The 10,477-nt window shown below is 41.4% G+C and overlaps 2 protein-coding genes across 4 annotated transcripts in view; one reads left to right on the forward strand and one right to left on the reverse strand.

Annotated features, from left to right (window-relative positions):
• Nucleotides 1–1,431, reverse strand: part of parp14rs1 (poly(ADP-ribose) polymerase family member 14-related sequence 1) — a 26,538-nt gene extending 25,107 nt beyond the window's left edge. For both annotated transcript variants that reach the window (XM_030343034.1, XM_030343033.1), the window contains exons 1-2: nucleotides 1,213–1,431; nucleotides 840–940 (exon numbers count right to left, since the gene is read on the reverse strand). In XM_030343034.1, coding sequence (XP_030198894.1) covers nucleotides 840–940; nucleotides 1,213–1,393 — 282 coding nt within the window. In that variant the 5' untranslated portion in view covers nucleotides 1,394–1,431. The remainder of the gene's footprint in view (nucleotides 1–839; nucleotides 941–1,212) is intronic.
• parp9 (poly(ADP-ribose) polymerase family member 9) lies at nucleotides 1,324–6,693 on the forward strand. 2 transcript variants are annotated; one of them, XM_030343040.1, is made up of 8 exons: nucleotides 1,324–1,495; nucleotides 2,154–3,071; nucleotides 3,276–3,506; nucleotides 4,014–4,229; nucleotides 4,460–4,529; nucleotides 4,632–5,074; nucleotides 5,295–5,457; nucleotides 5,764–6,693. In XM_030343040.1, exons 2-8 carry the CDS (start codon nucleotides 2,184–2,186, stop codon nucleotides 6,051–6,053), a joined length of 2,301 nt encoding a protein of 766 aa, XP_030198900.1. In that variant the 5' UTR covers nucleotides 1,324–1,495; nucleotides 2,154–2,183; the 3' UTR covers nucleotides 6,054–6,693. The 2 variants fall into 2 exon arrangements, with proteins under 2 accessions (XP_030198900.1, XP_030198899.1); XM_030343039.1 differs by lacking the exon at nucleotides 1,324–1,495 and adding an exon at nucleotides 1,499–1,582.
• Nucleotides 6,694–10,477: the final 3,784 nt, after the last annotated feature.

Here is a 10,477-nt window from a genome sequence, read left to right on the forward strand (position 1 = left end):
CCTCATTTCAAAGTTTAAATATTTTGTATTAATTATGTCACCCAATAAACTAAAGGCTTGTTTACACTTCAGTTTATTTAATTAAATGTTGTAATGTCATACCAGGTTCCTAAAATGCAAGGTTGATTTTCCCAAAGGGAACCCTACATATACTATATATATATATGCTATATATATATATGCTATATATATAGTGTATATATATATGCTATATATATAGTATATATATAGTATCATTAACTCACTATACTCGTAGACAAGAAAAAGAAAAGAAAAAGGGGTTGCTTAAATATCACCTATTTACTTAGAATAGGATACCCCCTAGTGTTCCTTCAACGTAACACTTATTTTTGTTATTCAGTATAATAACAACCTACAATCCAGGAAATATCAACAGTCAAAGGAAATGTGAATTAAATCGGATTTTACATTTAAATTAGATAATATCGATATGATCCAGGAGTCCCTACCTGCCTACGATTTTAGCCAACGGCTGTATGTTATGTGTTGTGTTTATCCATTATTTTTCGTGTGTTTGGCCACTAAAGCCAGCAATACATAAAAAAAACATTCAAAGTTCAGTAGCCTGTCAACTTCTTTGGGGTAGTCAACAAGTGACGTCTATGTTATAAAAATACCATCAAAGTTTCGGTTTCTTTTACGCCCCACCCCCTCTTCCTTCTTTTTACGAGATAGGCTACCCATTCACATTGTTCACACAAATTACACAAATGCTTCGTTTACTCAAACGACAATAAACATTAGTGTTACAAATTAAACCGATGAGACTGATGTAATAACTGATCCATAGTAGGTATGTGGTGGTGTCGTCTACTCACAGGCCTCCCGGGACTCTCCTCAGGCAAGTGCACGGTCACTTTTAACCTCCCTTCGTCCAGGACGATCTCATGGGTTTCTTGAGCCACAACCCTCGCCCTGTCTGGATGAGAAAACGATCTCCGCTAGCCACACATTCTTATTTTATTTTTTAGAGATTCGCTTTGGAAGGTTTCATCCTTCTTATTGTAGAGTAAGACAGGAAGGTATGGGAGAGAGGGGAAGACATGCAGCAAAGGACCGCGGCCAGGAATCGAACCCGGGTCGCTGCAGTCAGGCCTGCCTTAATGGTCAGCGCTCTCCCTGGTGAAGCACCGGGGGCCCTCAGCGAAACATTGGACTACAAGTAAAGCATGTGTTATTACGCATCATTACCTTCCTCCCTCCTGAAACGCAGCACCGCGGTCCTGCTTCTTTCCTCATACTGAATTTTACATTCACCACCGCCGGCCCGTTTTTTACTCTGGAAATACTTAACCAGTTTGTTTTTAAGTCTGGGAACGTTGTTTTCTTCGAGCTCCACGACCAGAGCGTACGAGTACGCGTCGTCGTCCATCGTTAACGCCAACCCACTGAGTGTTTTTTAAACGTCTCCTTTTCTGGGCGTGGAGTCCCTCACTTAGTTTCACTTTCAAAGCGCTTGAAACCACTGTTGCTGGTGAGTACCATGACGTATGATTCTCAGAAATGTGTTTATAATGAATGCAAACGATTAGAAAACAACTTTAATCAGGCGGTAGACCACGTATGTATTCAACGTTTAGTCAAATGTTACTTTTAACCAGCTGTGTTTTAGGGCTACTCGCCGAGTCAGTCCACCCACAACGCACAGTTTTGCGAATTCACTTTCTATCGTCAACAGTGGCTTCTGGCCTTGTAATATGAAACATGGGTGCTTAGTGATGTGATATTAGTTCAGAAAACTGCGTGTAGGCCTATGTATTGAACACGCCATATTATCTGGGTGAGGATTAATATGCTTTATAACTAAATGATACAGTCAGTGGGATATTATGCTCTGGTATTATGCTCTGGTATGGTTCAGTATCGCGATAAGAACCAACCAGGCCTACCATTGGTCACATCTACCAAATTGCATTATTTTATTTAGACACCAGGAGGCATTGTTAACTGCATTTAGAAAACTAAAATCAGAAGATGAAAGTTAATTTGGGGTATTTTTTAGAATTGGCAGGGTGAGGTATTACGTTTGAAACTGGTGTATTTGTTTTCAGCTGTAGTTAGAATGGAGGGATTTTGTTTGAAACTTAACCCATTACTGACACAACTAATGTTTTAATATTCCTTTAATCTAGCGCACACCTCATTCAAGTATTTTCTTTAATATGACAAACCAACTGAAAATGCCTCTTGATGGGAATGGGATCAACATTCTGAGACAATGCGGTCCTGCCATAAAAGAAGTCCTAAAATACAAATATGACTGCAGCATAGATGTCCTTGGTATGGACTCTGCTATGGGCCAAGACTTTGCACAGTCCAGAAATCAACCTGTGGCTACAGAGAAAAGATTTTCCTTCCTGCTCAATGGGAGAGAGGTGTCTGTGTGGAAGGCTGACCTCACCAGTTTCGACACAGAGGCTATCGTCAATGCTGCCAATGAGAATCTGCAACATTATGGTGGTCTTGCTCTGGCACTCTGTGAGGCGGGCGGCCCTGACATACAGAGTGACAGTGACAAATATATAAAGAGGAATGGTGCTTTGAAAACAGGAGATGCAGTTATAGGTAATCCAGGGTGTCTCCCATGCCAGAAGATAATTCATGCTGTCGGCCCACGTCTATCACCTGGTCCTAATAGCTATGAAGTTCAACAGGCTGAACCGGATTTGAGGAAAACAGTAAATACCATCCTTGCTAGGGCCGAAGAGAACAAGTTCAAGTCTGTGGCCATTCCTGCTTTGAGTTCTGGACTCTTTAACTTCCCCGTTGATAAATGTGCCGACATAATCGTGGACACGGTGAGAAAAAACATTGAAAACAGAAACAGAGTTTATCCACGCAATATTGCCCTTGTGAATAATGACGAGCGTACTGTTAAAGAAATGGAAAGAGCATGCCGTCAAGCATTTGGCCGCACAAATGCACCAGTCAGCCAAGCGGTCCGGAGTAAAACCAATACGAGCGGAGCCAAAACGTCCCAAACCTCCCTGACTGTTCATATCGGGAATGTCCATCTGACCCTCAGGCAGGGTAACATTCAGGAACAGGTGGTGAGCATACATCTTTATTTATCTTACGATATATTTTTATATATTTTATATTTTGACAGTGTAATTAATGAATTTCCTTAAAAACTAATGCTAAAGGAACACTAATGATATACCTCATCAGCCACTACGGTCTGTGTGAGGGAAACGTAAGATCATTTTCATAATGCATCACTTTCCCTATCCTTTATTGTCCTGCCCTCTCAGAACGACGTCATTGTGAACACAACAGGAGATAATCTTTGTCTATCAAATGGAGAAGTTTCCAAAGCCATCCTGAAGAAGGCTGGGAGCAAAATGCAACAAGAAATTGACATAAAGTATAAAATAGCAAAGAAATCCCTTCCCCTTGTGTTGAAGACAAACTCCTATGGTCTTGGATGTAAAGAGGTCTATCACACTTTGGTTCCTGTAAAAGGTGGGGACTGGGCTGGAAAGGTAACTACAGCAAATTATAATAACAATATATTTGTATCTTAACAATTTCAGATTCAGATTCAGATTTTATTTGTCACATACACAATACATTGCAGTGAAATGTTCACAGTTACTCCGTTACTCTGTTAAAGCCAAAAAACCAAACAATGTAATTTAAAGACTCACTTACACCTAGTTGGATAATACATTTAAATCTATCCTGAGAGTGCTCATGCTTGGGAAATCTATATTGTGTGTATTTGTGTGTGCAACTGTGCATGGCTTTCTTTGTGTATATGTGTACGTTTTTTTGTGTGTATTTTCTTACATGTTTTGTTGTATGTGTGTGTGTGTGTGAGGGAGAGTGCCTTGTTGCGTACATTGCGTGCATGTGTGTCTGTATGTATGTATGTGTGTGATTGTTTGTGTTTGTATATGCAGTGGGATAGATGTGTGCATGTGTGTCTGTGTGTGTAAAAGTATAATATGTCCTCTCATAACCATTTGTCTAATTATTCCGATTCCCAGATCCTTTACAATGCTATACAAGAATGCTTAAAAATGGCAAACGCTGAGAAACACAAGTCAATTGCCTTTCCGGCTATCGGCACTGGCCATCTGGGCTTCACTAAACAAGAGGTGGCCCACATTATGACAAAGGCAGTGGAAGACAGTGCCAAGAAGATGCAAACAAAGATGGAGGTTTACTTTGTCATATATCCTCCTGAAAATGACACATTCATGGTAACGTATTCTAGTGCGAGAGTTTAGTTCTTTCAAAGACGTGCCGTCCTTCCATCCAACTCATATAGATTGTGTCAAATCTTTGATAGATTAAATACAATTAGAATGTATCACTGTTGAACAACAAGACATCCGGGCTGTTTTAGGGTTCTACCCTTAACACTTAGTATGATATAGTTTACATCATAACTTTATGAAAAAAGTATGATATAAATATCTCTTCCCATTAGGCCTTTGAAGCCAAAATAAGAGGGCTTCAGGGACAGAGCTCTCCCGGCTCTGATACTGGGCTATCACGGGGTGAGCAAAAGCCATATTAAAATCCTTCACATCATTGCAAATATTTTAGTTATGTTACTTAAAGCTTGCTGTACTCTTTGGTGGTTTTTTTGTACTTATTAGGATTTGATGAGCAGAATACATCTGCAGAACCAGAAGTCAGGATGAGCAGTGCTTCGATGGAAGCAAACGAGGAGGCCAGGAGTTGGCTAGAGGAACTCCTCCGTTGCTCCGGCACAGCAACGGTCAACAATAACTTCATCCAGTACCTCGGCGTGGAGGAGCTCCACCAGCTGAACAGCGGCGCTTCACCGGCCACTTGGATTGAGGAGTTCTTCGAGATGGGCTGTGCCAAAATAAAAGTCCAGGCGGAGTCGCCGAAAGATGTCATTGTCCATGTGTTGAAGGCAGAGACCATGCTCTGTGACGTCCAGAAGGAGTTTGCGAGAGGGGTCAAGGCCCACATGCCCATGCCGCCAACTAGAGGAAGTATGTCTGATGCAGCGTCGATTGACCAAGGGGACAGAGTGCATCAATTCAAAGAACAGGGGCTATCCATTCAGAGGGTAAGAAACTTTTTACTACAAGGTAAAGAAGTGAGAGAAAACATGAAAGCTTGCATATGGTTTCACAAAATATGAACTAACAATCTACATACAAAAATACCCAGAAAAGACTATTAATACTCCAAGTTAAGACATTTATATAGAAGCAGAGTATGCTGTTACTCCCTGTGTAACTTGTTTAAAAATATGCCAAACTTTTTTTGGCATATTTCCAATGCAGATCTTGCCAGTTGTTAACGCTGCTCTCATGGAGGTCTTTGAGCTTAAGAAAAAACAGCTGGGCTCATCGTCTCCCCCTCGGAGAATGTACCATCGCATACCTGCACAGTTTTGTTCCAGGCTCCAGGACATCGGATTTCAGAGGGAATACGCACCACCTTCTGGTATGTCAGTCAATAAATGTGAAGTTCATAAACATTTTACCTAGACGTTGCGTCGAGAAAATGCTGAGTTGGGGTGGGGGCAGGGGGGGGTGTAGTGTGGTGCGTTCGATTCCCGGTCGAAAGGTCTGGGGTTTGTACACAATGTACCCTGCTCCTCAATGGCATGTATCGTGAATTCACTTTCATCTTCACTCAAGACACTTTTGATAAAAGTGTGCTAAAATAACAATGACAATAATGTTTTAATATTGAAAGAACATCTGTATGGGTTGTGGTGATTGACTGCAATGCCCCCTTCACTCACAGCTCCCAAGTACGGAGAGGGCATCTATTTTTCCGGCAGCGTGAGGGGTGCAGTGGACCTGTGGAGAGAGCAGAGCCATCAGGATGTGTATCAGTACTACGTTGAAGCCAAGGTGCTGACAGGAAAGTCCACCCCGGGTAAACGTGACCTTATCATGCCTCCTCCTGTTGGTGACGATCCACTCGTTCGCTTCGACAGTTTATCGGGGGGAACCGATATCTCTGTGATTTTTAACGGTCACCAAGCCCTGCCAGAGTGCATCATCATCTGCAAAAGTTATGACGTCGTTTGAGTCTGTGTTTTTGTCTCGACAGTCAGGAGCAACCACACTATAGGTGCTACACCAATGTTCAATTAAATATGTACAGAAATATGTATAAATGTCAAATTCTCCATTTCATATTTGTTATTTCTTTATGATATAACAAGCATGTAATGCTCCCACTTTTTGAAAAGCTATGTCCCGCCCAAACCTCCGCTTTCATTCAGAAGCTTCATGAAAAATGTTTGAAAAATGCCAGCTGACTTCAGTTGGATGAGCTTTTAAGGAATTTTATTTTATTGGTCTTAGATATACTGTGACACTTTTGCACAGGCAATGGTCTTAATATAAAAAAATATTTTAAGGCCCATATGTTTTCATTAACTTTTACAATAACTTAATAGCAAGAAACAATGAATAGGTATTGTTGATTTCTACCAAAAGACAGAGTTTGATATTTAGAAAAGCGCTACAAAAATCAATTATTATTATTATTATTATTATCACAATCAAAACCCTAAGCTGTTAACTCAATCACCTAGTATTTGAAATATCTAGAATTATTTGATTTGTAATCTGTTAATGTTTATGTGTCGCTCGGCAACCAGGCCAGTCCCAGTTGTGGAGATATTTGTGTTGGGGGAAACAAATAAATGATTAAACAAACAAATCTGAATCTATTGTTTCTTATTAATGTTAACCAACAAATGGAGCTTGTACAACTGTTGAGGTTGTGCTTGATATTCAGTATAAATGCACCCAAAGCGCTTTACAATGCCAGTATGTGTGTGTATGTGTGGTGGGGGGTACGACTACTCATTATTGCAGCCACACCCAACCTAGGTGGCTTTACTGGGTTTCTTCAAAACCCTGACACAGTTAGAGGTTGTAGAAAACCGGTTATTGTATAGTTGGAGGGTTTGTTGCCTGCAGATCAGGGGTTGAATACTGCCCTGCCAGAGCTCTCCCTTGAGTGTGTGGTGATGGCTGGTTTAACCTTTGTGCCCTGATAGGTGACTGCAGGTGTGCAGCCTCGCCCAGTCCAAGTCCAAACCACCTGACTCGGGCCAGGTGAGGCTGCTTATACCAGCCATCAACCACACAAACACAAACACATCTTATCTAGTCTTAAATTGCTTTAAGACTTAGAAGAGTTCAATATAGGATTTTGGGCCGAGTTAAAGTTCCATGTTCCCCTAAGACTTCTAAGACTTAGAAGAGTTCAATATAGGATTTTGGGCAGAGTTAAAGTTCCAAATTCCCCGTCAAATTAAAGATGGCTTCCTATGACCATGCGTTGGTTTAGCTAAATGAAGCAAGAGAATCCTACTAAGTGATGGTCAATTTTATTAGAAAAACATCTGAAAGATTGTACTCAATATAGGCTTTACAAATAAGGAACCACATCACACAAAAATATAAATATTTACAGATTGTATATAAACATGAGACATTTTTTTCAATAAATAAGACTTAAATTAAAGGATACTTAAGCAATAGATCACGCCAGGCTGTGGTATGTGCTCATTATACCACTGTTAAGGGGCGTTGTCCGGCCCCGACGCGCAGCGGAGGGCCGGCGACCCCCTTCACAGTGGTATAATGAGCACATGCCACTGACTGAAGTGATCTATTGCTTTTATACAACGGTTACTGTTATGGCGAAACGAAAGTCATAGACACACTACATTTAAAAAGAAACCAAGAAAGTCAAATTAGCCGTTTTATTAAAGAATACAAAAAAGTAGTCCCTCCTGGGTGCCGCTATGCATCGACGGTCGCTATGCAACATACTTTAGCGTCCCTCCGAGAGAAGGCTCCGATAGAGCGGTTCGCCGGCAATTTATCCTATGGAGCAGTTCACTCGCCGTGTGCCTAAGCTTTCGTTAGTCTCTCCATCGCCTTGCTCACTCCCGGAGTAACAACATTTACACCCTCTCCATCATCCAACATATGTTTTACTTTGTAACTGTTTCTACTTCCAGGCGCGGAGTGATATGCAAACTTTCACAAAATGATCGGGCGTCATAGCAGTTATGTATACGCTCATTATACAACAGTTGGGAACCAATCAGATCGCTGGATTTAGGTCCCCCATTGTATAATTAAGCAATAGATCACGCCAGGCTGTGGTATGTGCTCATTATACCACTGTTAAGGGGCGTTGTCCGGCCCCCTTCACAGTGGTATAATGAGCACATGCCACTGACTGAAGTGATCTATTGCTTTTATACAACGGTTACTGTTATGGCGAAACGAAAGTCATAGACACACTACATTTAAAATGAAACCAAGAAAGTCAAAGTAGCCGTTTTATTAAAGAATACAAAAAAGTAGTCCCTCCTACTTGCCTTCCAAATGCACGACGGTCGCTATGCAACACACTTTAGCGTCCCTCCGAGAGAAGGCTCGGCTAGAGCGGTTCGCCGGCAATTTATCCTATGGAGCAGTTCACTCGCCGTGTGCCTAAGCTTTCGTTAGTCTCTCCATCGCCTTGCTCACTCCCGGAGTAACAACATTTACACCCTCTCCATCATCCAACATATGTTTTACTTTGTAACTGTTTCTACTTCCAGGCGCGGAGTGATATGCAAACTTTCACAAAATGATCGGGCGTCATAGCAGTTATGTATACGCTCATTATACAACAGTTGGGAACCAATCAGATCGCTGGATTTAGGTCCCCCGTTGTATAAATATATATAATCTCTATTGAGATTATATTTCCCCTATGTCTACCGACTCCTAATAAAAACACGAGGACGATCCTGTCGTCCTCATGTCAACAATCAACCTATCTGAGGGGTGATACTTTGAAAATACATTTTTCAAGAGCGTATGCTGTAATATTTGACACAGTTGCAGTTAGAAACATACAGCATGATAGACAAAATCATGGACTGGTATATTATTGCAGTACAAGCCAGCTGTATCCATCTTGAAAACCACAACAGTACAATGTGACCGTCTGGCCGGATAATAAAGCAGTTCTCCTTGCATGACCGGAAAGAAATGGGTTATGTATGTATGCAGTATTTTCATATGGACTGAGAACAATATGATTAGACCTAACTTATGCAAAACTGTCTGCCCCCCCTTAATTTCCCCGAGTGCGGACTTATAAATAAGGTGTCCAACCGTATCAAAGATATGCTTGGTATTCACTTCGCGAGAATACCCAGTAAAAGCTACCACAGACAAAGACTATTTTGATCTCTTAAAGGCTGATTCCCAATGTCTCTTAGAAATGTTCACCCTTACACCCTATACATTGAGTTACATAAATACACGTTTGGATGTCTTGCACACACACACGCGCACACACACACACACACACACACACACACACACACACACACACACACACACACACACACACACACACAGGTTGGAGGAGCTACTCCATGCACTCTGGGATCTCCGTGGTGTCCACCAGCAGTGTGTGGATGATGCCATCCCGCCTCTTGCCGCTGCTCACTGCCTTAATGCAGCAGTCGTGGTTTCCCAGTGTGAAGTGGGTCTCTGTTCCGTCTTCCACACACTCCCCCTGTGCACACGCCGAGATTGACAGGAGTTCAATTTACTTTGGTTTGACACATGCTCTGGTTCAAATCATTGCTTAACAGACGCAGGATTTCTTAAACCACAAATTGCATCCTTATCTCTTGGGAATATATGGTATCTCTTTATGAGCCTGCGTTCAGAATTCTTTAGGCAAATGCTGAGCATGCCAGGTGTTATGAACATTTGAATGTAGACCTGCTCACCAGTTTCATATGTACCCATTACTTGATTATATACACAATATATCAGTTTCTTGGATCAATGCTATGGGTCCAACGATTTAAAATTTGGTACAAATATTTTGTCGCTACTGATTATTTATTTTCATCATTATGTCATTGTCATCAAAAGCAATCATATATTAACAGGTTGGAGGCAAATGAAAAGCATTAAGAAAGTGGCTATTATTTTATTGATTATTTTTCTAGCCATCTACGGCTATGAAATGTAAACATGCCCATTGGCGGACTCAATACTGAAGCCGCAGGGGCGAAAAAATAAAAAGGACACATTCTTGCTCTAGAGGGCACATAGTCTTAATTTATTGTATGAAGGGGCACTAGAGGGCACCCATTCATATTTTTCACATGTAAAGGTCAGCCAATAAGGTACTTTCTCTCGTATTCACCACTCTTGAGGGCACTTTTGTCAACCATGGAGGCACGAGGGGGGGCGGTCGCCCCCCTGAGTCCGCCACTGAACATGCCTACCGCTGTCTCCATCTTCTGTCCATTACACCATATATCCATGGTGTCTTCTTTTGGGGGAGGAGATATTTGAAACACTGAGAAAGAGACACGAGTGCTGCCATTTATAATGAATTGATAAATAATTTGCTGTGACAAAGATAACTCAATAAAGAGCACCACCTCTGAATCAGAACATTTACA

The sequence above is a fragment of the Gadus morhua genome, chromosome 20, assembly GCF_902167405.1.
Source record: "Gadus morhua chromosome 20, gadMor3.0, whole genome shotgun sequence".
Taxonomy (NCBI): domain Eukaryota; kingdom Metazoa; phylum Chordata; class Actinopteri; order Gadiformes; family Gadidae; genus Gadus; species Gadus morhua.

Excerpts from the sequence above, each read along its gene's own strand:
- parp9 (XM_030343039.1), top strand. The coding sequence starts at position 1,505 with ATGACGTATGATTCTCAGAAATGTGTTTATAATGAATGCAAACGATTA. Across the intron at positions 3,507-4,013 it reads GTGGGGACTGGGCTGGAAAG|ATCCTTTACAATGCTATACA; the intron begins GTAACTACAGCA and ends TCCGATTCCCAG. Across the intron at positions 4,230-4,459 it reads CTGAAAATGACACATTCATG|GCCTTTGAAGCCAAAATAAG; the intron begins GTAACGTATTCT and ends TCTTCCCATTAG.